Here is a 27,323-nt window from a genome sequence, read left to right on the forward strand (position 1 = left end):
TAAAACAGAAATTGAGTGGCCAGCTGTCAGAGATTCTTTCGCTGCAATTCTTGCATTACAGGAGGTTGAAATAGACGGCCCTTGGGGTACCTTCCAACTCTTCCATTCTATGCTCCTAATAGCCTGTGTCTCAACTATCAAAAGTCTGGAAGACATCAGTCTAATGACTCCAAACATGGACAGTGATATCATTTTGTCTTAAGGCAAAGAAGGAAAAGAAGGACCACAAAGCAAGGAGCTGGCCCTCTGGATTTGCAGAATTCTTCCTTAGGTTTGATGTTAAGAAAGGAGCAGGAAAGAGGAGAGGAGAGAAATGTTGCTAATTATGCTCTTTGGGCCTTGTCAAGGTACTGTGTTGCTATCTCTGCTTGTATTTCATTTCATGGGCCAACCCACCTGCCCAGGTTTCAGAGTGAATGAGGCAAGGCATGGCCTACGAGAGGGAAAACCTCAAACTCATTACATCCTCCGGAAGTGATCCTGTGCACAAGAAGCTGGCATAGAGCAAGCTGGTGTAAATTAAGCAGGTGAAACGTTATACCAGATCCAAGGTAAAAAGGTACAGGTAAAAAGATGAAGGACCCCTGGATGGTTAAGTTCAGTCAAAGGCAGCTATGAGGTTGCAGCACTCATCTTGCTTCCGACCGAGGGAGCCGGCTTTTGTCCACAGACAGCTTTCCGGGTTATGCGGCCAGCATGACTAAACCGCTTCTGGCACAATGGAACACTGTGATGGAAGCCAGAGCGCATGGAAACACCATTTACCTTCCCACCACAGCAGTACCTATTTATCTACTTGCACATGTGTGCTTTCGAACTGCTAGGTTGGCAGGAGCTGGGACAGAGCAAGGGGAGCTCACCCCGTCACGGGGATTCAAACTGCCAACCTTCTGATCGGCAAGCCCAAGAGGCTCAGCGGTTTAGACCACAATGGCCCCTTGCCACTGTGAGGACATGATGCTGGACTAGATGGGCTTTTGGCTGCATACAGCAGAGCTTTCCTTATGGTGTATATCTTTTATAGGTTGTAGAAGAAATAGAAGAACAATATGAACCCCCCTCCCCCAGTTTTCCCATCCCCGACCCCAGGAAGAGTTACAGAAGTACATTGATGAGGAGTCATGTCCCACCAACCGGGCTCTTTTCCATACACCTTCTGTTTGCCCACACCTGAGTGAAACCCCCATTGAACACAGTGAGGATTTCTTTTGAGTAAACATGCTTTGGATTAGACTGTGTAAACCACAGGACTGTTATCAGCTGGAATGTTTCAAATCAGGAGCAGAACACAATGGCAAAGATATCTGTATCTCCACACACACCCTCAATGGGCCATTTTGAGTGGAAACTGCCAGGAAAGGAAAGCGTTGACTTGATTGATGGATCTCAGGTTGAAGTGGTGAGAAGGTTAACACCAGGTTTCAACTCGCCATCCAGTCGTGAGACACATTGGCTGACCTGGGGGTGGCAGTCACAACCGAGCCCTCCTCACTGGATCACGATGCTGAAAGTTCAGAAAGCGTAGATCCACTCACACCACCTAGAGCTCCTTGGAAGAAAGGTTAGGATACAAATGCCATAAGTAAATAATATATAGCCCCAAACAAAGTCGATCCTGCAGGCATTGCAGGGGGTTGGACTAGATGACGGGATGGGTCAACTCTACAGCTTTATAAATCTATGATTCTAAGCCTGAAATCTTCCTTCCTTTCCTAGCCCACAAAAAGGAATAGGGACTGTTAGGCTTTAGGGTATCACAAGAGTCTATTGGTTGTATGCAGCAAAGTTCTACTCAGAGTTGACCCATTGAAATTAAGGGACCTAAGTTGCCCATCCATTTCCATGTGCCTAGAACTAAAATTGAATGCAACCTGTTTTTAGTTGCAATTCATTTTTAGCATACTTTTTTTTTTTGAGGGGGGAGGTTAGATATGGCAATTTAATTTTTCGTTAAAGGGCTTGATTAGCATCGTTTTTGGGACAATCAGATGTACAGTATATAATTTATCACAGCTTATTCGAATACATTTTTTTTTAGTTGACGCTTTAAACAGTTGTTTTTACTGATAATTTCACTGTTTTGTTTTTATTTTTGTTAACAGCTTTCAGGCCTTATTTTATTTCGCAGTCGGGCGGGACATAATAAATTTCGTGAAACGAACAAAGTGCAAGCTTCAACCCTTTGTGTTTGCCTGCGACAGACTCTGAGTCCTTAGGAAGTGCCATTGCGCTGAGCACTTGAGGGCCTGTCCTTACCCCGCCTCTCTCCAAAATGGGGGGGGGGGCGGTTGAGGTTATTTAATTAGGCTTGTTCCTTCCCTCCCTCCCCGATTCTGCTGGGGGCGGGGAAGAGATGCATACAAGCAGCTGGAGGGGCGAGCGTGAGTTTCTGCTCATTTCCTCCCCTTCTCAATTAAATCGCGTCTGAGTCAGCGCCTCGCCCTGTCCTCCCCACCCCCGTTCTCCCCTCCCAGGCCATTGACAGGCACACGCCCGGAGGACCCGGGGACCAGCCGCCCTTTGTGATGCTGATTCGGGCTGGAGGAGCCCCTCCGTCTTTTGTCTGATGTTTTCCAGGCAGACGGAGGAGGAGAGAGCGCAGCAGCAGCTCTTGAAAATTGACCAGCCCCCCCCCCCCGAGCTGCGCGTCACATCGGAGCAAAGACAAAACGCCCGCCTGCCTGGGCTTAGCGCGCACGCACAGCCGGGTCGGGAGGCAGACGGAGGCGCTTCCCTTACACAGGAAACACAGGGCTTGGTGATTCCCCCCAAAAAATATTGTCGATCCAGGCTATTACCCCTCCAGGGCAAACCGTCTTAGGCAGGCGCTGGCCAGGTGAGAGAGCCCCCGGGCTTGGAGAGGCGGAAATGTAACATTTCAGCACCCTGGACAGTTCCGAGCGCGGCGGCGCTGCTTTGACGGTCGGGCCATGGCGAGCGTCCAGCAGGGCGAAAAGCAGCTGTTCGAGAAGTTCTGGAGAGGGACCTTCAAAGCCGTGGCCACGCCAAGACCCGGCAGCGTCATCGTGGCCAGCATCACCTCCCGCAAGCCCCTGGCCAGGTAGGAAACTTGTTCGCATTGCTCTGTTTTTGAAGCTAGACCGGCTGCCTCCTTCCTCTCCTTCCGCGGTTTGTTCTGTTTTATTCCAACATGCTGGGGCACGGGGGAGACTGACCGTTTTGTAAGGAAAGAGCTTTGAAAATAGTGCTTTTACTGCTTTTACTCTCTGCGATTTAGTAGATCTGTTGTTGTTTTTAATCTTGCTTTAATTCTTTAAAACTATTAATTTGCATATGCTTTTCCGCCTTCTTTGTTTTCTCTGCATTGTGTAAGCTGCCTTGAGCCCTGGTCTTGGGGGAAAGGCGGGATATAAATAAACAAATAAATAAATGTTTAACCGCATGTTTTATTGAGGACTTCTCTGTCTTGACTGATGTATTTCTCTGTGGTTTGGGTTTTCAATGTAGTATATGCATTTTGCTCCCCCCCCCGTTATCTTACTATGTTTTATGTAAGCTACTCACGGATTTTGCATATTAAATGGTAAATAAAAATTATCGAGGAAGAGGATCCTTTGCTCCAGCCCTGTGGGTGCAGGGAGTCAGGGACCCTCTCGCCTTCTGTTTGATCAATGGCTAAGAGATCTTCCCTAATTGGGGTAGATCAGGGGTTTGTGAGAGTCTTTTTGTAAATGAGGAGGTGGATGTGGAAACTTTTCCTGGACCGGTAGAAATTAAGAGCCTGCAGGAGCATATCAGATACCTGGATAGTGGTGGTTGGCTTATTAAGGAGCAAGGAAGGTTTTCGGGTTGAGCTTTGATGAATATGTCCAATCTCTCTGAATGTTCAAGTTTTAATGACTTAAAAAAAGCACCATATTTAATATACTGTCACTTTCCAGCACTTGCATCCTTCCGTCTCACCCTGCAGAATTCAGGATGGGGTGGGTTAGATCCTGAAAAATGTACATCAGGAATAAACAATGACTCTTCCCTGGTTTTGTGCACCCAGCATCTCTGTGAATGGAGGAGGTGGGCATGAAAACTTTTTCTAGACCAGCTGGGCTTTGGTGGGAGCAGGGAAGCTAAAGAGTAGCATCTGCAAGAGCAAATCAAATATATTGATTATTAAGGTGGTGATGGTTGGGTTTTATAGGCAAGGTAGGTTTGGGGGTTGAGCCTTGATGATGTGCCTATTCTCCGGTCAATCTGAAACAGATTTAATGACATTAAAAAAACCACAACTTTTTAAAAATGTACAGTTACTTTCCTCCACTACCCAAAATTCAGGATAGGATGAGCAAGAGACTGAAATTGATGCACCTAGAACACAGCAAGTGTGCCCTGGTTTGAGAATGACTAAAAAAAAGATATTAGAATTGCATCCACCTAAACACAAAAATTCAGGAGTGCGGAAGAATAGCAGAGGAGTCTGACCTTTTAGTCCCTTTTGTAAAAAGCCATGATGTATGAGCAACTGGATGTTTGAAAAATAAAGTTGGGCTTACTGATCTGTGGTGCTCTGACCTTTAAAAGCTGTAAAGTCCAAAGGTGAAGGTGATGAGGAAGGAAATTGTATTGTGGTACACATATATATTATTAAACTGTTCAGAGGTTTATTTACAATTATACATTTATTAAATGATATTTTTTAATGACTTCAATATTTGTTTTTAAATGTTTCCTTTTAAATGTTTCATTGGGGAGAAAAAACTGAAAACGTTATAGCTTTGTTCTTTTTGTCAACTCCTTTGAGGTTTTATTATTTACTTTATTGCATTTATATCCCTCGTTTTTTCTCCCCAAGGATCTCAGGGTGGCATGCATGGTCCTCATTTAATCTCCACAACAACCTTGTGAGGTAGGTTAGGCTGAGAGACAGCCACTGACCCAAGGTCACCCTGTGAGCTTCATGGCCAAGTGGGAATTTGAACCCTTGTCCCCTCCAGCTCCTACTCTGACACTCCAACCACTACATTACCACTGGCTTTTATTTTATTACCATCAAGCGTTATAGCAATCTTGGGGAATAAATAAATAAAGCGGCACATACATTTTGCTAAATAAATAAATGGGGCTGAAAGACAAGAGCATTTTTCAAATAAAACTCCCTGAGCTGCACACCGGGGAGTTTGTTGACGCTGGAGTTTCCTGCACTGCTGTTTCGCAACATTTCTGCTAGAATTCAGGAGGATTACCCATAGGACTGAGCTGCAGCTCTTCCAAGAGGCTTAGGGCAAGTACAGCAATCTATGTGGCTTCTCCCAGATTATTGCATGGATAAGCGCAAGAATTGGCACTCTTGCCAAGTGGGGCTTATAGGGGCTGGTGGCACTGTAGGGTCAAACAAAATCCCCATTGCAGAGGTCTTCTCCACCCCAGCACATAAATGCCATTTTGAGTGCAAACATTTGCACAGGCTTTGGGTCCGTCTCTCAGTGATGGTGCTTCCGTTGCTTTCACAGTCTAGGAAAAGGTGTTGATATGGAGCAGCGTACATAATTCTCCACTATCACTGGCATTAGGAAGAGCCTGTGATGCAACTTGATCACTCAGTGGAAGGGCATCTGCACTGCATGCAGAAGTTGCCTGGTTCCATGCCCAGGATCTCCAGGTAGGACTTCCATTCTGAAACCCTTGAGAGCCACTCCCAGTCAGTTTATATAGGATTGAGCTGGATGGATGAATTGTCTGATTCAATATGGTGAAGGACCATAGCTCAGTAGGTTGAGCATCTGTTTTGCATGCAGAAGGTCCCAGGTTCAGTCCCCAATGGCATCTCCAGGTAGGGCTGAGAAAGATTCCCCATCTAAAACCCTAGAGAGCCACCAGTCCAAGTCATTATACGGCAGCTCCTTAAGTTCCTGTTAGTTGCATTTGGGTTGGTTGCTCATTTCCTTTCTGGAAAGGGGATGGAAAACTGTCGATCTGCTTCTCTAGAGGGTCTTTCATAAAGCGCTTTGGTTCCTTAGCCACCCCCTCCCCACATATAACTTCTGAGGGTGAATCTTCCATACCTATGAACTTCTTACCGATAACTGATAGCTTCCTTCAAGAATCTGACCATCTGTGTATATTGGAGTTGGTAAAGGGCTGGTTGTTCCAGCTTCAAATTTAAGGTTCGGATCAAATTTTCCTAGGGCTGACGGAGGTTGTAGCCCAAAAAGTCTGGAAGGCACCAGGCTGATATAGCTTATTCAAGAGAATATAGTGACCTTTGGGAATGCAGGCGTTGACTATCTATAAAGAATAACATTCTTACAGCATTTCTGTTCTTGTTGAGAAGGAAGGAGGTGTGGTGCTTGCAAAATCTTTAGAGAGGGACAATTTGGAAACAGAGGCTTTGTTTCATTCCTCATAAGAACATAAGAGCCTGCTGGTCACCATCACTGCTTCTTGTGGGAGTGAGTTTAACTATATGCCGTGTGAAAAAGTATGTTCTTTTATCAGCCCTGAATAGACAACAAAGAGAAAGGATAGATTGACTGTGGTCACGATTTCTTACAATTTATATTTTGCACTGTAGTTTTTAATCTTATGTTAAAGACCAGTATTACATCTGCTGGGCTCCCTAAGTGTGTATATTGCAGCAATTAACCATAATGACAAGCAAACATCAACAGCTAGAATGAAGCGCTCTGAAGCAATAGGTGCTAACGTTTGAAAGCCCAAATCCCTGTACGCTCCGAGTACACAAGCTTGTCTCCCACACTTCCCATTTGTTACACCATTAGAAGCATTAAAAAAAACCTACAAAAGCACCGCTTACATCATTTCCCTCCTTACTGCAGTGAGAAGGTACCATCTATTAAAATAATGGTTTGAGAAAACCTTCTCATATTGGGTAAAAATATCTCACCAAACGAAAGCCCAATGAGATCCGACTCCTATGTATGAGTCCTGGAACATTTGATTGCCTTTCATTATCTGTGCCCAAAGTAATCATGTGCAAGTCTTTATTTCAGGTGGGTGACTCATTATGCCAACATTCACATACCTGCTGCCCACTGTATGTATTGGATCCCAACATCGCCGTTGGCAGAGGGTGATGGGAGTTGTAGTCCAAAACATACAGAGGGCAGGCTGCACCCTTGCTAGACTGCCTTAGTTCCTCTTGCATTTCCTCTTTTTCCTGAACTACAACTCCCGTCACCCTAGCTAGCAAGGCCAGAGCTCAGGGATGATGGGAGTTGTAGTCCAACAACATCTGGGGACCCACAGGTTGAGAACCACTTTAAACTATTTCTTCATTGTTTTATTTTTAAAAAATGCATATCTCCATCCCAATTTAGTTTCTGACATTTGCAAATGGACATTGGCTGAGTGATAGAGTATCTACAGTACCTTGCATGCTGGAGATTCCAGATTCAATCCCTGGCATCTCCAGGTAGGACTGGGAATGCCTTATATCTGCAAACCCCCTATCCTACCCCCAGAGCCTCTGCCAGTCAGTGTAGACAGCACTGAGCTGGATGGTCTGATTCCAGCTTCCCGGATTCCCGGATTCCTGTGTGCTGCCTCTTGAAATCGTTTACACTTAACCATTTGTAATGCTTGAAAATCTTTTTAATAAATCTCATTCCGGATGGGAAGATGGTTATCAACTGGTAAACGAGCTCAAGCATGAGCACAAGTGATGGAGAAAGTGACCCTCACCTCCCTCATTATTAAAAATGCCCTGCAATTGAACATATGCATGCATTAGCAGAGATAAATGCCCAGACTGCCTCCGGGGCATTTGAAGAGCTTTGGCGACACTGATCCAGCCTTGAACCGACTTTCTGAGTGGGGCAGTTAAGGTGGGTGCTAGTGATGATGCTGTCAGGGTTGCTGGGCATCTTGTTGGAGGGCAGCATTGCCAAGCTCTGGCAAGACAGATTGTGCACTGCTTTGGGGGGCAATGATACAGGGAAGCTCTCGGCTCACTGGCAAAGGACTGGGAGGGAAGAGTGCAGCTCTAGATAACAAGATCTTCTTAGGAGACCAGCTAATGACTGCCTGCATCTGTTGTTGTAACAAAGACTGCAGAGGCGGTCAAGGTCTCATTCTCCGATGGCATTTTCATCCCAGACCTTTTACTGTCAGGTTAATGCAGGGAAAGGAACACTGAATCCCTGGGCTTGTTCGTGACATCTAATTCTTTTTCTTTTTTGAATACAAATTCTGATTATATTAATCCAGAGCAAATCTCACCTGGCAGGAGACCAGGGGTCACCTTGATTCCTTTTGTATCATAATCCCTAATGTTGATTGGAGTTGAACTACAGAGGTCCTGACAGTGGAGGGGAATCCCTATTTTCAAACATGAAGGGAGGTGTTGCTGCTGTTTGTCACAGTCAGTATACTCTATAAGCATTTTTTAAGATATACAGGACTCTGCCCCAAAGATCTTGTAATTGAAAGTGGGAGAGGAAGCAAAAGAAGAAGAGAAAGGAAAGGAGGAGCCACAGGATTTGCAGAGGATGAGTATTGAAATATTGATATGAAGTCTAAGCTATCGCAAGGAGAAGAGATAGAGTAATGACAGGCATAGCAGAAACGGTGGTATAAGATAGCATAAGAACACAACGAGAGAAGTAAAATTTAAAAGGAGAAGTCACATATGGGTGGAGGGAAGTCATTTTTATTCTTTTTATGTCCTCTTATTTTGTATTGATTATTCTATGCGATATTTCGATATTTGAAGTTTGTTTTTGCATTTAATCAATCAATCAATCCATCAATAAGATTTGCAGAGGATGAACAGGGTGGTTGGCAGGGAGGTAAACAGTTAACATTGTTTTGGCTTGGTTCCAGTTCAGGTTCAATTGCAAGGAAGCTTGCCCCAGTTAAGGCCAAAGAAGGTTCAGTAACCAAGTCAGCACAAATGGCTACTAGCCACAATGGCTATGCCCTCCCTCCACAGACAGACAGATGCAGTAATGCTTCTGAATACCAGTTGTCAGAAGCCACAGGAGGGGAGAGAGCTCTTGTGCTCAGATCCTGCTTGGCCATCTGGTTGGCCATTGGGAGAACAGGATGCTGGACTAGATGAGCCATGGGCCTGATCCTGCAGGGGTCTTCCCACATTCTTAAATGAACTGACTGTTTCATTTTCGGTTCTCATGAGAAAATGTAAATGCAAGAGGCTGTTTAATCAAATAATAATAATAATAATAATAATAATAATAATAATAATACCTTTGTATGCAAACCTTTAAGTCAAGGTTAGAAAGGAGATGTGTCGACTCAAGCCAGCAAAAACTTAGTCTGGTGGTTCCCAATTGGTGGTCCATGGTGTCAGACTTGCGTTCGACCGAGCGACTCTTCCGGTCGAGTCCTCCGGAATCGCCTCCGATGTGATTAACGACCTGAGCCTCTGATAAGGCTCCAAGGGCGTTCCCCCATTACGCAGAGTATCCAGCACAGGGAAGGACGAGAAGTTTATGAGCTACATTGCTAAAGAGTTTTATTCCTAACTACGCAGACAGAAAAGAAATATACATGCTCTCTCTGTGAAAGCAGAGAGCAACTGAAAAACAAAGGAACAGGAAACCAGTAACATCACATTCATCTCCTGTCTTCCTTGAGACTTCCAGCAGCCTGGAATGTCTCTGGAATGTAAACAGAGTCTTGTGACTCCAAGAGCACTGCACAGTGGCAACACACAGAAACCAACACATGGACCCTGGGGATCTACATAACCCACCCAAGGGGCCCATGGCACTATTCACATAAAGACTACCATAGAGACAGGGCTTTTTTTCCAGCCAGAACTCACCAGAACTCCATTCTGGCCATTGCCATTATAAGAGAACAAGGGAGGCGTTCATGGTGAGTTCCAGCACCTCTTTTTTTAGAAAGACAGCACTGCATAGAGACATCTAAATTTTCAAAAGAAGGGGGTCCATGGTTTGGCTTTTGAAAAACAGGGAATTCATAATACTTAGCTACATGGGAGCCACTGACTTAGTCTTGAACACCCACCTCCATAACCCAGCGGTTGGTTGTGCCCATCAGGACTGGTGGGCAGAAGGCAGAGAGACCAACAGGAGGCGGAGCCAGAGCCCATGACAGACAAGGCTCAGAGCCAACCAATTCTAGTTTTGCGCTCATCCCCCTCCTTGCTGAGTTCCACAAAGGCAATACAGTGGTACCTCGGGCTAAGAACTTAATTTGTTCTGGAGGTCCGTTCTTAACCTGAAACTGTTCTTAACCTGAGGTACCACTTTAGCTAATGGGGCCTTCCGCTGCCACCACACAATTTCAGTTCTCATCCTGAAGCAAAGTTCTTAACCCAAGGTACTATTTCTGGGTTAGCGGAGTCTGTAACCTGAAGCATCTGTAACCCAAGGTACCACTGTACTGCCACTAAGGAGAAGGAAGCTGGTGGCCTCTCTGGACTGGGTGTCAGGTAGGAACAGCTTGGTTAAAATGGCCTCATGGGCCAAATGGAGAGGCTTGGTGGGCCAGATGAGGCCTGTGGGCTGGCAGTTTCCAACCCTTTATATAAAGGCACAGACACCCTTCCATGCAAGGTGGAGTTGCCGTCTCCCCCCCCCCCGCAAGAGGCTTCAAATAAATGAATGAACAAGGAGCGATTTATCTCACAACCAACAGAAGCTTCTGTAAGCCTCTTGCTTAAGAGCAAAGCATCGATGTGCTTTTTCATGTCTGCAAACTGTTAGTGTTTGAAACGGATAAGCCAAACGGGAACAGCCGCCTTTATGTTCAGAAGAATGTACCTGCTCATAATGAGCAGCTTTCTCTAATAAATAAGGATGTAAAAAAGAGACCTGCTAGGATCAGAGCAAAGGGTCACCTAGTTAGTCCTGCATCCTGTATCCCACAGCGGCCAATCAGATGGCTCGTAGGCAGGCTGTGATGAGAGTAATAGTCCTCTTCTGCTTGTGTGTCCCTGGCAACCAGCATTTAGAGGTATCCTGTCTCTGATAATCTAGGGAAGATGTAGTCACCGTCACCAGCAGCCAGTGATAGCCTTCTCCTCAATATTCACTTTTAAAAAAAGGATATCGTGGGAAATAGTTCATATTGGGGGGATATGTGCCTAGAAGAAATAATACAGTGGTACCTCGGGTTAAGTACTTAATTCGTTCTGAAGGTGCGTTCTTAACCTGAAACTGTTCTTAACCTGAAGCACCACTTTAGCTAATGGGGCCTCCTGCTGCTGCCGCACCGCGGAGCACGATTTCTGTTCTCATCCTGAAGCAAAGTTCTTAACCTGAAGCACTATTACTGGGTTAGCAGAGTCTGTAACCTGAAGCGTGTGTAACCCAAGGTACCACTGTATATTATTATTATTAATTAAATTTGTATACCACCCTATATACCCATAGGTCTCAGGGCATAGAATTACATTAAAAAAACAACAACACAAAATACATAATAAAAACTAAGAACAAAAACAAACGGGTAATCCCCCAATATAGATTAATTCCCTCTCCACTTTATCCTCACGACAACCCGGCAAGGTAGGTTAGGCTGAGAGACAGTGACTAGGGCCCAAGGTTGCCCAAGGAGCTTCAGCATGGCTGAGTGGGGGGTGGGGATTGGAGCCTTGGTCCTCCCAGGCACTGCTCCCAGAGAGCTAGTGTGGTGTAGTGGTTAAGAACGGTAGTCTCGTAATCTGGGGAACCGGGTTTGATTCCCCGCTCCTCCACATGCAGCTGCTGGGTGACCTTGGGCTAGTCACACTTCTCTGAAGTCTCTCAGCCTCACTCACCTCACAGAGTGTTTGTTGTGGGGGAGGAAGGGAAAGGAGAATGTTAGCCGCTTTGAGACTCCTTCGGGTAGTGATAAAGCGGGATATCAAATCCAAAGTCGTCTTCTTCTTCTTCCTTGTACTCTAACCACTACACCACATTGCTGGTGCTCATTCCAGAGGCGAGCAATGAAGGTGATGGTGGGGGGGTGAAGTGGGGAGATGGCATTTGCAGGGAGAGGCAGGGAGATCAAAATGAGACACAGTGGGTGGTTGTGGGTGCTTACGACACGTCCCTTTTTGATGCCTTGGGTGCCTGCCATTAACTTCATCCTCTGACGCCTGAGAAATTCTGCTAGTTGACTGCAGTTTTGAACAAAGATGAAAATGCTTTTGTAGATGGGTTGTTGTTTTTTTATATTATCCTGGAAATTTACTGCCGCACAGCTAATTCCAGAACCTTTCTCTTTATTACAGAGTCAGCTAGCAGGCAGCTCCCCCCCTCCCCCCAATGCTATTTTGGAAGAAACACACTTGCAGAGAGAGAGAGATGGAAAGCATTGGTCTGTATCCATCACTGCCTCTCTCCCTTTCCAATCTGAGTCTTTGGGGCAAAGCAGCACAATGAAATCTAGCATGAAATAATGCGAATTTGCAAGGGCGCTTTATGCATGTGGCTTTTAAAGCGACGAAGGCCGTTCCCCGGGTCAACATGGCAGAAAAATCACATCTGCAACTGAGTGTATGCTTGAAAGATGTCTGTAGCCAACTCTAGCTCTCTGGGCCTCTTTGCACTCTACTAAAGGTAAAGGTAAAGGGACCCCTGACCATTAGGTCCAGTTGTGGCCGACTCTAGGGTTGCGGCGCTCATCTCACTTTATTGGCCAAGGGAGCCAGAAGCATGACTAAGCCGCTTCTGGTGAACCAGAGCAGCACACAGAAATGCCATTTACCTTCCCCCCAGAGCGGTACCTATTTATCTACTTGCACTTTGATGTGCTTTCGAACTGCTAGGTTGGCAGGAGCAGGGACCGAGCAACGGGAGCTCACCCCGTCATGGGGATTCGAACTGCCGACCTTCTGATCGGCAAGTCCTAGGCTCTGCGGTTTAACCCACAGCGCCACCCGCATCCCTTCTTGCACTCTACTACTTCCTTGCAAACCCAGCTTCAAGCAGGATCGTTTCCCACGGAAGTCTGCTGCGTAGAGCAGGTTCTTACCTAAGCTCTCATCCAGCAAACGTGGTTTTGTCTCTCTCCTAACTGCTGCATTACACATATCAGGAGTGGAGAACCTTTTGGCCTGGAGGCCAAACACCCCACACCTGACACTGTATGTAATACAGACCAGTGGAGAATCACACAATCATAGAGTTGGGATGGATCCTGAGTATCATCTAGTAGTCTGACCCCCTGCAATGCAGGAATATGCAGCTGTCCCTTATGGGGATCGAACCTGCAACCTTGGTGTCATCAGCACCATACTCTAGCCAAGGACCACCTCTTTCCATATGAACTGACCCGGAGCCTGAGATCATTTTCTGAGGCCCTCCTTCATGTGCCGCCTCAAGAGATCCAGAGACCGGCAACATGAGAACAGGGCCTTTTCTGCAGTGGCTCCCTGTCTGTGGAATGCTCTCCCCAGGGAAGTTCACCTGGCACCTTCATTATACACCTTTTAGGCACCAGGCAAAAATGTTCCTTTTAAACCAGGCCTTTGGTTGATCTGTTTGACAACCTGCACCCTTTTATGGGACGAAGGTGGCACAGTGGGTTAAACCACATTTTATTAAATGATACATGTTATGTAAGAACTAGACAAAGAAAAGTTTCTCTCCCTCTCTCATCAGAACTGGTGGGGATCCCATGAAGAGGAATGTTGGAATATTAAGGGCAGATAAAAGAAAGAACCTTTTCTCGCAGCACGTAGTTAAAATAGATTGTAACTTTTTATTCATTTGTGCTTTTATCCTGTACTGTATTTTTATCTTGCGAACCGCCCTGAGACCTTTTGATGCAAATCTAATCCATCAATTAATCTGTGGAACTCTCTGCCACAGGAGGCAGGGATGGCAGCCAACTTGAATGGCTTTCTAGGCAGCCAATGGGCACTAGCTAGGAAGGCTCTGCAGTGCTTCTGAATACGGGTTATTAGAAGCCACAGGGGGGGAAGAGGGCTCTTGTGCTCAGATCCTGCATGCATCTATAGGCATCTCTGGGTGGCCACTGTGAGAACAGGATACTGGACTCGATGGGCCACTGGCCTGATCCATTGGGGTCCTGCTAAGTTCTTATGTGCTTACATTCTCCATAGTAGAATTCTCACCTTTGTGTGGCTTTCTTGACGGGAATTCAGAGGTGGGGGGGGGGTCTTCTCAAACCATTTTATTTTGTCAAGCAATTTCTCCTCCAGCAATTTATTTTGTTATTTTGTCGGCCGATCTATATATCTATATCTATATATTTTTTCCTAAGCAATTTCTGCTCGTCCGTTTCCTTGCCAAACTCAGGCAGCACGTAAAAGCTTTCAGAAGTGGCAACTCCGAGGAAATTGCACCCATTCTGATCCAAGAAATTCAACAATAGTTTTTTGACTTTCTTTTCTTCTTCCTTCCTTCCTTCCTGTAACACCCCTCCTCCCCTAGGTTCTGCTCTATCAGATGCTCATTGGGGAAATTAAAGTGGGGGGGAAAGGGGGGACGTAATTTAGAGGCAACTGCCAGCCTCATCATCTTAAAAGAAGCAAGAGATTGTCATATTGACAGAACAGAGAGCATCTCCCTCCTCTGTTCCTCTCCCCATTTGGTTCAATCAAATTTTGTGGCGTCGTATCCAAAGATCTGCCTGCAATTCTAACCTTCGCTTGCCTGGAATATATTCAAAGGCTGTTGCGGGTGGCCCAGTCTACCTTTCACTCTTTTCCCTTTGACAGCCTATGGTTATGACCACTTGGGTATCTCAAGAGCTCCATAATGGATGATCGGGCTCTCAGAACTGATGGGTGTTTTGCTCGGAGGAGTAATTGATGTCATCTCTGCCTCTTGTGGGGCGCGGTTCTTCCCCCCTACACACACACACACACACACACACACACACACACACTGCAAACCACAACCTTCAGGTTAAATATGTACCGTAAGCTGAAGAGCTGGGTGCTATTTCCATATTCCTTGAAAAAAGTGTGATTGGTTTTGAATCACTGGTCAGGCCGCGCTGCCATTATCGTCAAACGCTTAGCCTGCAGTGAGGTTGCCTTATTAGACGAATTAAATGTTACGTACATTGTCTTCTGATCTTTATGGGCTCCAATACTCCTGTCTGGGTGCTGCGATTTCAGGTAGATTCACTTTCCAGAGAATTTCTATTTCCCCCCACTCAAAAAATGAAAAAGCAAGATTCTAGTCCTTGTTGCTAGGAAACTAGCCTGAAAGTGTGTGAGCGAGGCCTGGTGAATCCACCAAAGCCACAAGAGTGTGGAGACTGTGCAGGATTCCAAGTGGTTGGGAGTGGGGTTGCGAAGTTCCTCACCCAGGAACAGCCAAATCAGTTACAGAAAATAAGGGAAGCTAATTTGTGCATATCTTACACAGATCGGAGGTTCTCCGGTGGGAGAATATTCATCTTACATTGTTTTCAAAATATCTGTTCACTTCTATGCCGACTTCCAGAAGTTTGAGGTTTTTTCCATATACAGTGGTACCTGGGGTTACATATGCTTCAGGTTACACACTCCGCTAACCTAGAAATAGTGCTTCAGGATAAGAACAGAAATCAGGCTCTGGCAGCGCGGCGGCAGCAGGAGGCCCCATTAGTTAAAGTGGTGCTTCAGGTTAAGAACAGTTTCAGGTTAAGTACAGACCTCCGGAACGAATTAAGTACTTAACCCGAGGTACCACTGTACTATATGAGTGATGTTCCAAGTTCTAAAAGTGACCACTGGACGAGCATAGTGGTAATCATAGAAAAGGTACTCTATGTTTGATATATCCTCTATATACTGAGAGATGATGGAATTATTGCTTCTACTAGTTGCAAAAAAATGTCTCTTACGCTGGGTCTGGGTAAGCATACGTCTAGGCTTAGGAAAATTTGAGAAGACCAATTTTAGGCGATTTAGAACCAAACTCCATTTTGTTTTTGTTTTTTAAATAATATTTATTACTTTTCCAACAATTTAAACATTACAGACATTACAAAACAAAATAGACAATACAATACAAAAACACCACACAACACTAACATATTGAACTAACACAACAAAATAAAAACAATTTACAACACATCATACAATTTCATCATCCTATCCTTCATTCACTTATTTCTTTTTTTTTTTATAAAGATTTTTATTGGAGTTTTACAGAAAAGAAAGATAAAAATTCACAGAATAAAAAACCCTAGATTACAAAAAAAAAAAAAAGAAACACCAAAAATACAAAAAGAAAACACAACTAATTAAGAAAAATTAAATTTAAACATAAAAAAGTTAAAACCAATCCATTTTTCAAATAACCTCAATTTCATATGCTTATGTTCTTGACCTCCTCACGCCTCCCCCCTTTTGTATTCCCATTCAAATATTTAGTTCAGCAAATTCTTACCCTTTTTCAAATGTTAAACTTTATACCATAACATATACTATATCCATATTTTCAAACATATCAATACCTATTTTTTTTTTGCATAATCTTATTAACTTTTATCACTAATTACCACTTATTGCCAATCCAAGCACAATTTTAGCATTCATTAATTTTATAATATTTCTGAAGATAGTCTTTGAATTTCTTCCAGTCCTTCATTCACTTATTTCAACGACCTCCTCACACCTCCCTTTTTGTATTCCACTTTTGTTAATTGTTTCACCAATTCCTTTCCATCTTCCTCTGTTTTCTATCCTATAATTATCTTAACATATTCTAACCTTATTTTTTCTTTTAATACTCTAATAATCTATCTATACTTAATTCCTTATAACATTTCTACTAAAGCCATATAACTTCATTCCCACATTTTTCTAACATTCATTAATTTTACAATATTTCTGTAAATAGTGTTTAAACTTTTTCCAATCTTCTTCCACCGACTCTTCTCCCTGGTCTCAGATTCTGCCAGTCATTTCCGCCAGTTCCATATAGTCCATCAACTTCATCTGCCATTCTTCCCGGGTGGGTAAATCTTGTGTCTTCCAGTACTTCGCTATAAGTATTCTTGCTGCTGTTGTTGAATACATAAAAAAAGTTCTATCCTTCTTTGGCACCAATTGGCTGACCATGCCCAGGAGAAAGGCCTCTGGTTTCTTCAGGAAGGTATATTTGAATACCTTTTTCATTTCATTATAAATCATCTCCCAGAATGTCTTAATCCTTGGGCATGTCCACCAAAGGTGAAAGAATGTACCTTCAGTCTCATTACATTTCCAACATTTATTTTCGGGCAAATGGTAAATTTTTGCAAGCTTGACTGGTGTCATGTACCACCTATAAATCATTTTAATTAAATTTTCTCTTAGGGCATTACATGCTGTGAATTTCATACCTGTGGTCCATAACTGTTCCCAGTCAGCCATCATTATGTTATGTCCAATGTCTTGTGCCCATTTAATCATAGCTGATTTCACCATTTCATCCTGGGTGTTCCATTTCAACAGCAAGTTATACATTCTTGACAAATTCTTGATTTTTGAATCTAACAATTCTGTTTCCAATTTTGATTTTTCCACCTGGAAGCCAACTTTTTTGTCCAAATTGTATGCCTCCATTATTTGGTAATAATGGAGCCAATCTCGCACTTTGTTTTTCAATTTCTCAAAACTCTGCAGTTTTATTCTGTCTCCATCTTGTTCCAGAATTTCCCAATATTTCGGCCATTTGGCCTCCATATTGAGTTTTTTCTGTGCCTTCGCTTCCATTGGTGACAACCATCTTGGGGTTTTCTTTTCTAACAAATCCTTATATCTTATCCAAACATTAAACAATGCTTTTCTAACAATATGATTTTTGAACGCTTTATGTGCTTTTACCTTATCATACCACAGATATGCATGCCAGCCAAATGCATTATTGAAGCCTTCTAAATCCAACACGTCAGTGTTTTCAAGAAGCAGCCATTCTCTCAGCCAGCAAAAAGCAGCTGATTCATAATAAAGTTTAAGGTCTGGCAGGGCAAATCCACCTCTTCCTTTGGCATCAGTTAGTATCTTAAATTTTATTCGAGGCTTCTTAAATTTTATTCGAGGCCTAGAACCAAACTCCATTTTGGAGTTGATGTTAAATTAATCTCATATTGGTCAAGAAGCGGTTGCTTAAGTGTATATTCTTGTCCTCTGTTAAGGATATGTTGCCATGGATCCTGGATAGCATCTTGCAACTCTATTCTTCTGTCCAATTTATAGATGGAGTTGGTTCTAGATCATTCAAGGCTACAGGTATCACCCAAATTCATTCATTCATTCATTCATCTTACACTGATATACCAGTTTTCCACCAAAGAGCTCCACATGGCTCTCCCCCCCACTTTAAATTCACAACAACCTTTTGAGGTAGGGTAGCTTGAGAGCTGGTAATGACTGGCCCCAAACCACCCAATGAGCTCCATGCCTGAGTGGGGTTTTGAACTCAGTTCCCCTCGGTCCCAAGATCTGACACTAACGTAGGGACAAGGAAGCTGTGCCCACCCTTGGCTTTATCTCATTCAGCTGGGGGGAGTCCAGAGGGAGATAAAGAAAACATGGGGAGAAGCTCCAATGGATGGTGTGATGGTAAGAGAAGGGGAAAAGTCATCTGTGAGTTCAAACCACTGGCAAGAGCGATCTCTTTTCCCCACTCGGAGCCTGCTGGCCCCTTCGGCCCTCCCAATAAAATATTTGAGGGGGTTGGGCCTCCCCAAAGTTGATGGGCATTGCCATTCAAATAGGGTGTGTGCACCGCGTTATGTGATCGATTAAGCAGGGCAGAGCTTACCTGCCCCCCCCCAATATTTTATTCAAGTTGGCACCCTTGGAAGGAGGTGTAGGAAAGAAAGAAAGGCGTGCCAAAAGAGGGGAAAACAGTGTCAATGAGAGAGAGAAATGGGGTGTCAGAGCCACAGAGGAGGAGGAGGAGGAGGAGGAGGAGGAGGAGGAGGAGGAGGAGGAGGAGGAGAAGAGGAGGAGGAAGAGGAGTTTGGATTTGATATCCCGCTTTATCAGTACCTGAAGGAGTCTCAAAGCGGCTAACAATCTCCTTTCCCTTCCTCCCCCACAACAAACACTCTGTGAGGTGAGTGGGGCTGAGAGACTTCAGAGAAGTGTGACTAGCCCAAGGTCACCCAGCAGCTGCATGTGGAGGAGCGGGGAAGCGAACCCGGTTCACCAGATTACAGTCTACCGCTCTTAACCACTACACCACACTGGGTGTCAGAAAGAGAGAGAAAATGGGATGTCAAAAAGAGAAAGGAAAAAAGGTACAGTGGTACCTCGTGTTACATACGCTTCAGGTTACAGACGCTTCAGGTTACAGACTCCGCTAACCCAGAAATAGTACCTCGGGTTAAGAACTTTGCTTCAGGATGAGAACAGAAATTGTGCTCTGGTGGCGTGGTGGCAGTGAAAGGCCCCATTAGCTAAAGTGGTGCTTCAGGTTAAGAACAGTTTCAGGTTAAGAACGGATCTCCGGAACGAATTAAGTACTTAACCCGAGGTACCACTGTATTGTCAGAAAGAGAAGAAAAGGGGTGCCAGAAAGAGAAAGGGGGTGCCAATGAGAGTGATAACAGAGATACAGAGAGAATGAGAATGGTGTGCCAGAAACTAAGAGAAATAAAAGGGGCTGCCCCGACTCACTTTGGCCTTTGTCTCACCCCACCGCTGGCTCTGGTCCTCAACAAGAAAAACATTTCACACACACACACCTGCTGTGTAGCGCAGGTTGACTGCGATACACCCAGCCCAGGCGTAGAATTTCCATATTTTTTTCTGAGCCTTGAGACATACAGAGCTGCCTTTGCAAGAAGTCTGAGCCCATAAACTTTTCCAAGGGCTCTTCTTCCCAGGCAGCTGTAGCTTGACATACCTGCAAAGACTCCCTTGCCAATATCATTGTGATGAGGTACACACAATCCTTTTTGGCTTGGATGCCTCTCATCCAGAACATGGTGGTGGAGACACAAGATTTCCTTGGTGTACATGTTTCGATTAAGAAAAAACAAAGTCAAGCGGCACAATTGCAAACATGAATATCAATTGTCCAGAAGCAATTACTTTCTGTCCTGAGACGATCCTTTGACATCCAGATAATCGTGGGACACACTGATTGATTTTGACAGTGGAGAGAATAAAAAAATGGTGGTTTTGAGAAATCCGGCCAAGTGATCCTTTTAATGCTAACGTTAACTAATTCATACTTCCTGAAACAATTCGCAAACGCAACTATCCGTCAAAATTTGCGTTGCTCCAGATGTTGCAATGTGGTTCTCCATCCAAAAACTGCACACCCACCCACCCCCAAAATACTTTATATCAGGGGAAAGTGTGCCATAATTTTTAAAAAATATATTTGTGAAACCTCTTTATTAACCGCCAGTCCAGGATTTGGCACCGCCCATCAGCTGCCCCCTCCTCTTCAATCTCTGTGTTGCGCCTTGTGTAACTCAGCAGGGAGGAGGCTAAGGACAACGCTAGAATTTGTCGGCCCTGCCTGCTCTGGCGCCACCTACTGTTGGCCTCCCTGCCTTCCACCTTACCAGACCCAATGAACCACAAACAGCTGCTACTGCCTGCAGATACCTTTTTATCAGAAGGGCCCTTCCATATGATACAGGAATCATGTCTTTGCATGTCGAGACCCCGCAGCCACCCCCTCGTAAAGAATAAGACACCAGGACACAGATACTATGTTAATGTTATTGGGCAAATTTTGGCCACAGCTTTATTGATTACAGAGTGTGAGCGGTATTGGCTTAGGCATTGAATGGACCCGACTATATCTGACTCCTGCCCGCTGCGCTGGAAGTCCGGTAAGGGTAAATCACCAGAAGGGGGAGCCCTGTTGATGCAAACCAACGCGAGCTCCTCCTGGTGTTCCCATTGGGGTCGTGTTGTGGCCCTAGCCCCCGACCCAGGCTTCGGACAAGATCCACACCCCTGGATTCCTTTAACGGAATACCCTTAAGTTTGGAGGGGCAGGTGATGGCCACACCTCCCCTCCCCCATCATAAGGTCAAACAATGCCTAACCGCCAAACCTTACAAAGTTGTGAAGTTTGCTGTGAGGTAGGTGAAAACCAAATGGCCCCGTGCCAATTTTGCCAAGTGGAAAAATTCCTACCAGGCCCCTCAACGGCGACCAACCAAGGCCAATGTAAAAGTAAACCTGAAAATTTGGGAGGGAGGGCAGGAGTTTAAAGCAGCGAGCCAAGAGAAAGCCCTCTGGTTCGCGCCACTGTTTAAATTGTTCCCGGCCACGCCCCCAGCCACCGGATTGGGTGGCTGGCGATGACGTGGCTGGGATACCCCGGGCAACATGGGACTTTGTCCCCCACCCCCACCCCGGAGGAGAGGGAGTGGCCACGCAGTCCACCCCAACTCCTCCCCACAGGTAAGTGGAGCAGACTTAGAGTGGCAGCACCTATTCTTTGGCATACCCTCCAACATTTCTCTGATGAAAATCATTCCATAATGATAATTTTGATAATTTTACTATTTATACACATGCGGCTCGGGGGTCGCATAACTCCATACCCTCCAACATTTCTCCAGTAAATATAGGGGCATTGTAAGGAAAGGGGGGACATTCCAGGATCAAATCAGAAACTGGGACAGCTTCTCTAATTCAGGGTCAACCCTGGAAAATAGGGACACTCTTCTCGCACATCAGGCAGGCACTTTCTCTAGTGTGTTTTTGGTGTGTGTGGTAGGATCTCCAGCCTTTTAAGTGGAGATCTTTATCACACTCCTGTCTCCGTAATCAGATTTGAAATTGTTTTCACATATGGAATTGGTTTGGATCGTTTGTGTGTGTTCTAACTGGGTTTTGAGTGCTGCCGATGCTTTGACTGTGAAATTGCTCCGAGATATTTTATGGGAAGTGATTCACCAATGCTTGTCAGATAAAACACAAGGCTACTATTTTCAGCAGAAGCTTCTTATGTTTTGTAATAGTTCGGGAACGCATTTAAAGCACATTTCTCCTCCCCTAAAAAAAGAAAAAAAGGAATCCTGGGAACTGTAGTTTTTAAGTGTGCTGGGAATTGTAGATCTGTGAGGGTTAAGCTACACTACCCAAGATTCTTGGGGCGGGGGATGTATGCTTTAAAAGTCTGGTATGTCCATAGCCTTAGACCTGCACGTAGCAAGTTCCTAATAAATTCAAGTTCGTGTTTCAGCCCCCGTGTTGGGCTCACCCGATATCAAGTTTTCAGCTCCTTTGGGGCTGCTTCCACTGCACAGGCCTCAATGTCAGACCGATGTCTTTGCCTGAGCAAAAGGAAGAGGGAGTTATTTCAGACATGGCCAGGAGGAGTAGAAGTGGGGCATTTGGTAGGGGGAATGAGGCTTTCTTTCCTTTGCAAGAACGCTGCACTGGGCGAGAGGCACCATCTGTGAAGTGGTGTGAGAGGCTTTGTATCGAATGGGGGGAACTGTCAGATGAAAATCCAGTTTTGAAGGATGCCTGCTCTCCAGAATTTGACAGGGGGGGGTGGAATAAGCAGGCATGCTTTGCGTTCAGTGGAAATGGGGAGTTTCATGAGACCGCGAGGCTCTCTGCCAGAGAATTTTCAAAACAGACATCTGGCCAAGAAAGCATCATGGAACATTTGCCCCTTTAGTTTGTTGAAATGTTAGCTCATCTGTGCCTGGCCACAGACGCATTAATGTGCTTTTGATTTTCTTTCTCCGTTTTCTTCTCTGAGGTTCCTCGGGGAGGAAGGGTGGGGAGAAGATTTAATAAGTTAAATAAATAAAAAATACTGTGGCCAGCTAAAGATTCCACCACCACCTCGTTTGACTGCCTGCGTCAACAAAGCCAAGAACGAGAGTATGGACACATTTGTCATTTGGAATACTTGTGTGTACAGTTCTGGTTCCTGGTCACCTTTGCTCCAAAAGGATATTGTAAAGTGGGAAATGGTTCAGCAAAGGGTGACCCAAATGATTGAGGGGATGAAGGAAGGTTCTGGGTTTGGGACTTTTTAAGTATAGCGGGCAAAGGCAAGTGTTGTTGTTGTTGTTGTTTAGTCGCGTCTGACACTTCGTGACCCCATGGACCAGAGCACGCCAGGCACTCCTGTCTTCCACTGCCTCCCACAGTTTGGTCAAACTCACGTTCGTAGCTTCGAGAACACTGTCCAACCATCTCGTCCTCTGTCATCCCCTTCTCCTTGTGCCCTCCATCTTCCCCAACATCAGGGTCTTTTCCAGGGAGTCTTCTCTTCTCATGAGTTGGCCAAGGTATTGGAGCCACAGCTTCAGGATCTGTCCTTCCAGTGAGCACTCAGGGCTGATTTCCTTAAGAATGGATAAGTTTGATCTTCTTGCAGTCCATGGGACTCTCAAGAGTCTCCTCCAGCACCATAATTCAAAAGCATCAATTCTTCGGCAATCAGCCTTCTTTATGGTCCAGCTCTCACTTCCATACATCACTACTGGGAAAAGCATAGCTTTTACTATACGGACCTTTGTTGGCAAGGTGATGTCTCTGCTTTTTAAGATGCTGTCTAGAAAGGCAAGTAAGAGGATGCAAGTGAAGTTTACTGAATTATGTGTGGCAGGGAGAGAATGGATAACAAGAAAGTTGTTATCCCTTTCTCATAAAACTAGAACCCGCAGACCTCCAACGAATGTTGGAAGATCCAAGACATATTCTCCACACAGGGCATCGTTAAACTATGGAACTCCCTCCCACAAGAGGTAGCGATGGCCACCAATTTGGATGCCTTTAAAAGAGGGTTGGACACATTCATGGGAAAGAAGGCTACCAATGGCTACTAGCCGCAACAGCTATGCTCTGCCTCCAGAAGCAGAAAAACACGATGAGCCAATATAACCTGCTAATTTTTACTTGGACTTTGGACATCTGGGTGGGTGGTATGCGCAGAATGACCATTAACTGGATGCAGTGGTGGCTGGTTTGCTTTGGGCTCCTGTGGGGCAGAAGACAGGGAGCCCAGCAGTAGGGGGCGCTAGAGCCAATGACAGAGGGAGCTAGTTTTGTCTGAGTTCTACAATAATAATAATAATATTTTATTTATACCCCACCCTTCCCGGTTCAGAAAACCGGGCTCAGGGCGGCTAACAACAAATTCAAAACACTTAATTGATGCAACAAAAAACAGCATAAAATACAGTATAAAACATGAATAACAATAAATTCAGAATTCAAAAATCAATTTAGGGGGAAAATCCATCCAATAAACATTAGATGATCACCAGGGCTAGATGGCTAAATTAGTCCTATTTGGACCAGCGAGGAGACCAGGGGAGAATTAGCTGTGGGATCCCAGAGCAGGTAATCTTCATAAAAAGGGGAGGGGGAGGGAAGGAAAGGGAATAAAATATCAGGCTAAGTTCAAATTGAAAGCCAGGCAGAATAGCTCTGTCTTACAGGCCCTGCGGAAGGAGGTTAAATCCTGCAGGGCCCTGGTCTCATGGGACAGAGCATTCCACCAGGTCGGAGCCATCACTGAGAAGGCCCTGGTGGAGGATAATCTGACTTCCTTAGAGCCCGGGACCTCTAAACTATGATTATTCATGGTCCTTAAAGTCCTCTGCAGGGCATACCAGGAGAGGCGGTCCCGTAAATACGAGGGCCCTAAGCCACAAAGGGCTTTAAAGGTCAAAACCAGCAAGGGGGAACATGATGAGACTTAGGAGAGGGAAGCTGATAGGGCCAGTTGTAGGTAAGAAGGCAGGCTGGCTTCAGCCTGTCTGAGGTCAGTGGGGCAGTGCTCCAGCTGCCCGCACAGACCAACCTCTGCTGTCCGGATGCAAACTAAAGCCCCCTGGGTCTGCCAGACAGCCAGGGGTCAGCTGCCTGGCGCTGCCATGCCAGAAACCTGATTCCTTTCCCGCTGGGGGAAGGGAATGCATCAGGTTGCATTTTATTGTGAAGGAAGGGGAAAAGCGACAGGTGTGTGTTCCAGCTGTCAATCTGGCGAGATGGTGAGTTTATTGGTTTTAACTCATGCAGAGACATTGATCCTAGCCTTCACCTGCATCGGGTTGGAATGGGTTGGGGACGTTGTCCAGCCCGAGGGCCACATTCCATTCTGGGCAAGCTTGCGGGGGCCGTGGGCTGGTGGTGGGCTGGGACAGAAGCCAAAGTGAATCAAGCAGCAAAGGTAAAAAAAATCAAGTGTTTATTTATTGCATTGATATCCTACCTTTCTCTCTGAGGAGCTCAAGATGCCATGCATGGTTCTCCACCTCCTCCTTATTTAATCCCCACTATAACCCTGGTGCTGTGGGTTAAACCACAGAGCCTAGGACTTGCCGATCAGAAAGTCGGTGCTTCGAATCCCCGCAACGGGGTGAGCTCCCATTGCTCAGTCCCTGCTCCTGCCAACCTAGCAGTTTGAAAGCACGTCAAAGTGCAAGTAGATAAATAGGTACCACTCTGGCAGGAAGGTAAACGGCGTTTCCATGTGCTGCTCTGGTTCGCCAGAAGCGGCTTAGTCCTGCTGGCCACATGACCCGGAAGCTGTACGCCGGCTTCCTCAGCCAATAAAGCAAGATGAGTGCCGCAACCCCAGAGTCGGCCACGACTGGACCTAACGGTCAGGGGTCCCTTTACCTTTTTATAACCCTGCCAGGTAGGTTAGGCTAAGAGGCAGTGACTGGCTTAAAAAACCCAGGGAGGCCCATGGCTTCCTTTGCTTGGGGGTCACCTAACTCCATACCCTCCAACATTTCTCTGCTGAAAAGAGGGATTTCCTTAGAAAAAGCAGGACATCCTGGGATCAAATCAGAAACTGGGATGGCTTCTGTAAATCTGGACTGTCCCTGGAAAATAGGGACACTTAGAGCAGGGGTCAGCAAACTTTTTCAGCAGGGGGCCAGTCCACTGTCCCTCAGACCTTGTGGGGGGCCGGACTATATTTTGAAGAAGCAAAGTTCTTAACCCTATGCCCCACAAATAACCCAGAGGTGCATTTTAAGTAAAAGGACACATTCTACTCATGTAAAAACACGCTGATTCCTGGACCGTCCGTGGGCCGGATTTAGAAGGCGATTGGGCCAGATCCAGCCCCCGGGCCGTAGTTTGCCTACCCATGACTTAGAGGGTCTGCACTCATCCAGCCTGCCATTGTCCCTGGCAGTGACTGGACCCACTCTCAGTCCCTGTGTTAAACACTCTGGGCCATTTATTCTAATTGCTGCCAGCGTTCCTTGCAAACCCCTCAAAGAAGCCGAAATTGAAACATACCTGGCTTGTCTTTGTTTATCTGGGGGGGAAAAGGGGTGGAGGGAAACCGCCCCCTTTTGCTGCCTACTCCTTCCCTCCTTCCCCCCTTCATATAGATTCTTGTAAATGTTTTGCAGTGAGGCCTGGGGGCTTTTGGTTTCCCCTGTGCGGTCGGAACAATGTCTCTCAGCGAATGGATTATTGAGCTGCTTGTACCGTGGCAGAATAAATAAGACAATTGGGAGAAAGGACTTTTTCCAATTAACCTTTCCTGGAGCTTGTCAGAGCCTGGCATTGAGGCCTGAAGCGGGGACAGAAAACCACGCCACATCTTCTCCTTCGTGTCGTGGATCTGCTGCTGGCGTGACCTCTGCATGAAGCTCCCTGGCCTAGGCTAGCAGTGGCACGACTTGCTTCTTATTTATGTCTGGAAATATTGAATCTGGCATCTGACAATTTATTGCTTGGTTGGCTTCAACAGCTTTCGTCCAGATGATTACCGAATCTGCATTTTTCTAAGCTCAGATAGTGCACGTATTGTCGTAGTGTAGTGCCGATACAAAACAAAGAGTTCGTTGTTTCATTGTCAGGTGGCTGTGATCAGGTTTTTTGTGTGAGTTGATTGGGTCTTGACGAATGATCGGAGTTGTCCCAGAAAATATGTCTAAAGACCATGTGATCTATGATTTCTGGCTTCTCACTGTGATTACTATCATTGCTACTGCCACTACTACAACTGGGCCTTGCAACAAAATGTTGCAGCATAAAGCATGATCCTTTAGATTCCATCCACTCTGTTCTGTTCCCTCTCCTACCCTGGCTTCCCATTTCCCTCCTGCCAATAGCCAGCCAACATCCCATTACCAGTAAGTAATGCTCACTTCTCATGTTGCTCTTTGGGAATTCTTCCTCCTTTGACTCTCCCCTCCCACCCCCCAAAAAACCCACTTATGCAAACTTTGGAGTTTGCAATCCTATCCCACTGATACTTCTTCCTTTTGCTTGGACATGCCCTTCTGGATACATAAGCAATGGCACTCTGTCTGAAGGTCAACACTAGAGGGCTATAAAAGGACAGGAGAAATGAATAAGAATTAAATAGCTTCTTGCCTAATCACCTATGGCGAGTAGACATTTGCCAAACAACCAGAGAAGGGAGTGTGTTGTTGTTGTTGTTGTTGTTGTTGTATTATCAGCAGCATCATTATCAACCCAAAATACTGTAAACCATAACAGAATAAGCTGG

General features: G+C 45.4%; 1 protein-coding gene across 1 annotated transcript in view; it reads left to right on the plus strand.

The window, feature by feature from the left end:
* Positions 1–2,352: 2,352 nt before the first annotated feature.
* SRRM4 (serine/arginine repetitive matrix 4) overlaps positions 2,353–27,323 on the plus strand; it is a 130,885-nt gene continuing 105,914 nt past the window's right edge. The window contains 1 exon segment of the mRNA XM_053369775.1: positions 2,353–3,061. Coding sequence (XP_053225750.1) covers positions 2,931–3,061 — 131 coding nt within the window. The 5' untranslated portion in view covers positions 2,353–2,930.

Source organism: Podarcis raffonei, chromosome 16 (assembly GCF_027172205.1).
Source record: "Podarcis raffonei isolate rPodRaf1 chromosome 16, rPodRaf1.pri, whole genome shotgun sequence".
NCBI lineage: Eukaryota > Metazoa > Chordata > Lepidosauria > Squamata > Lacertidae > Podarcis > Podarcis raffonei.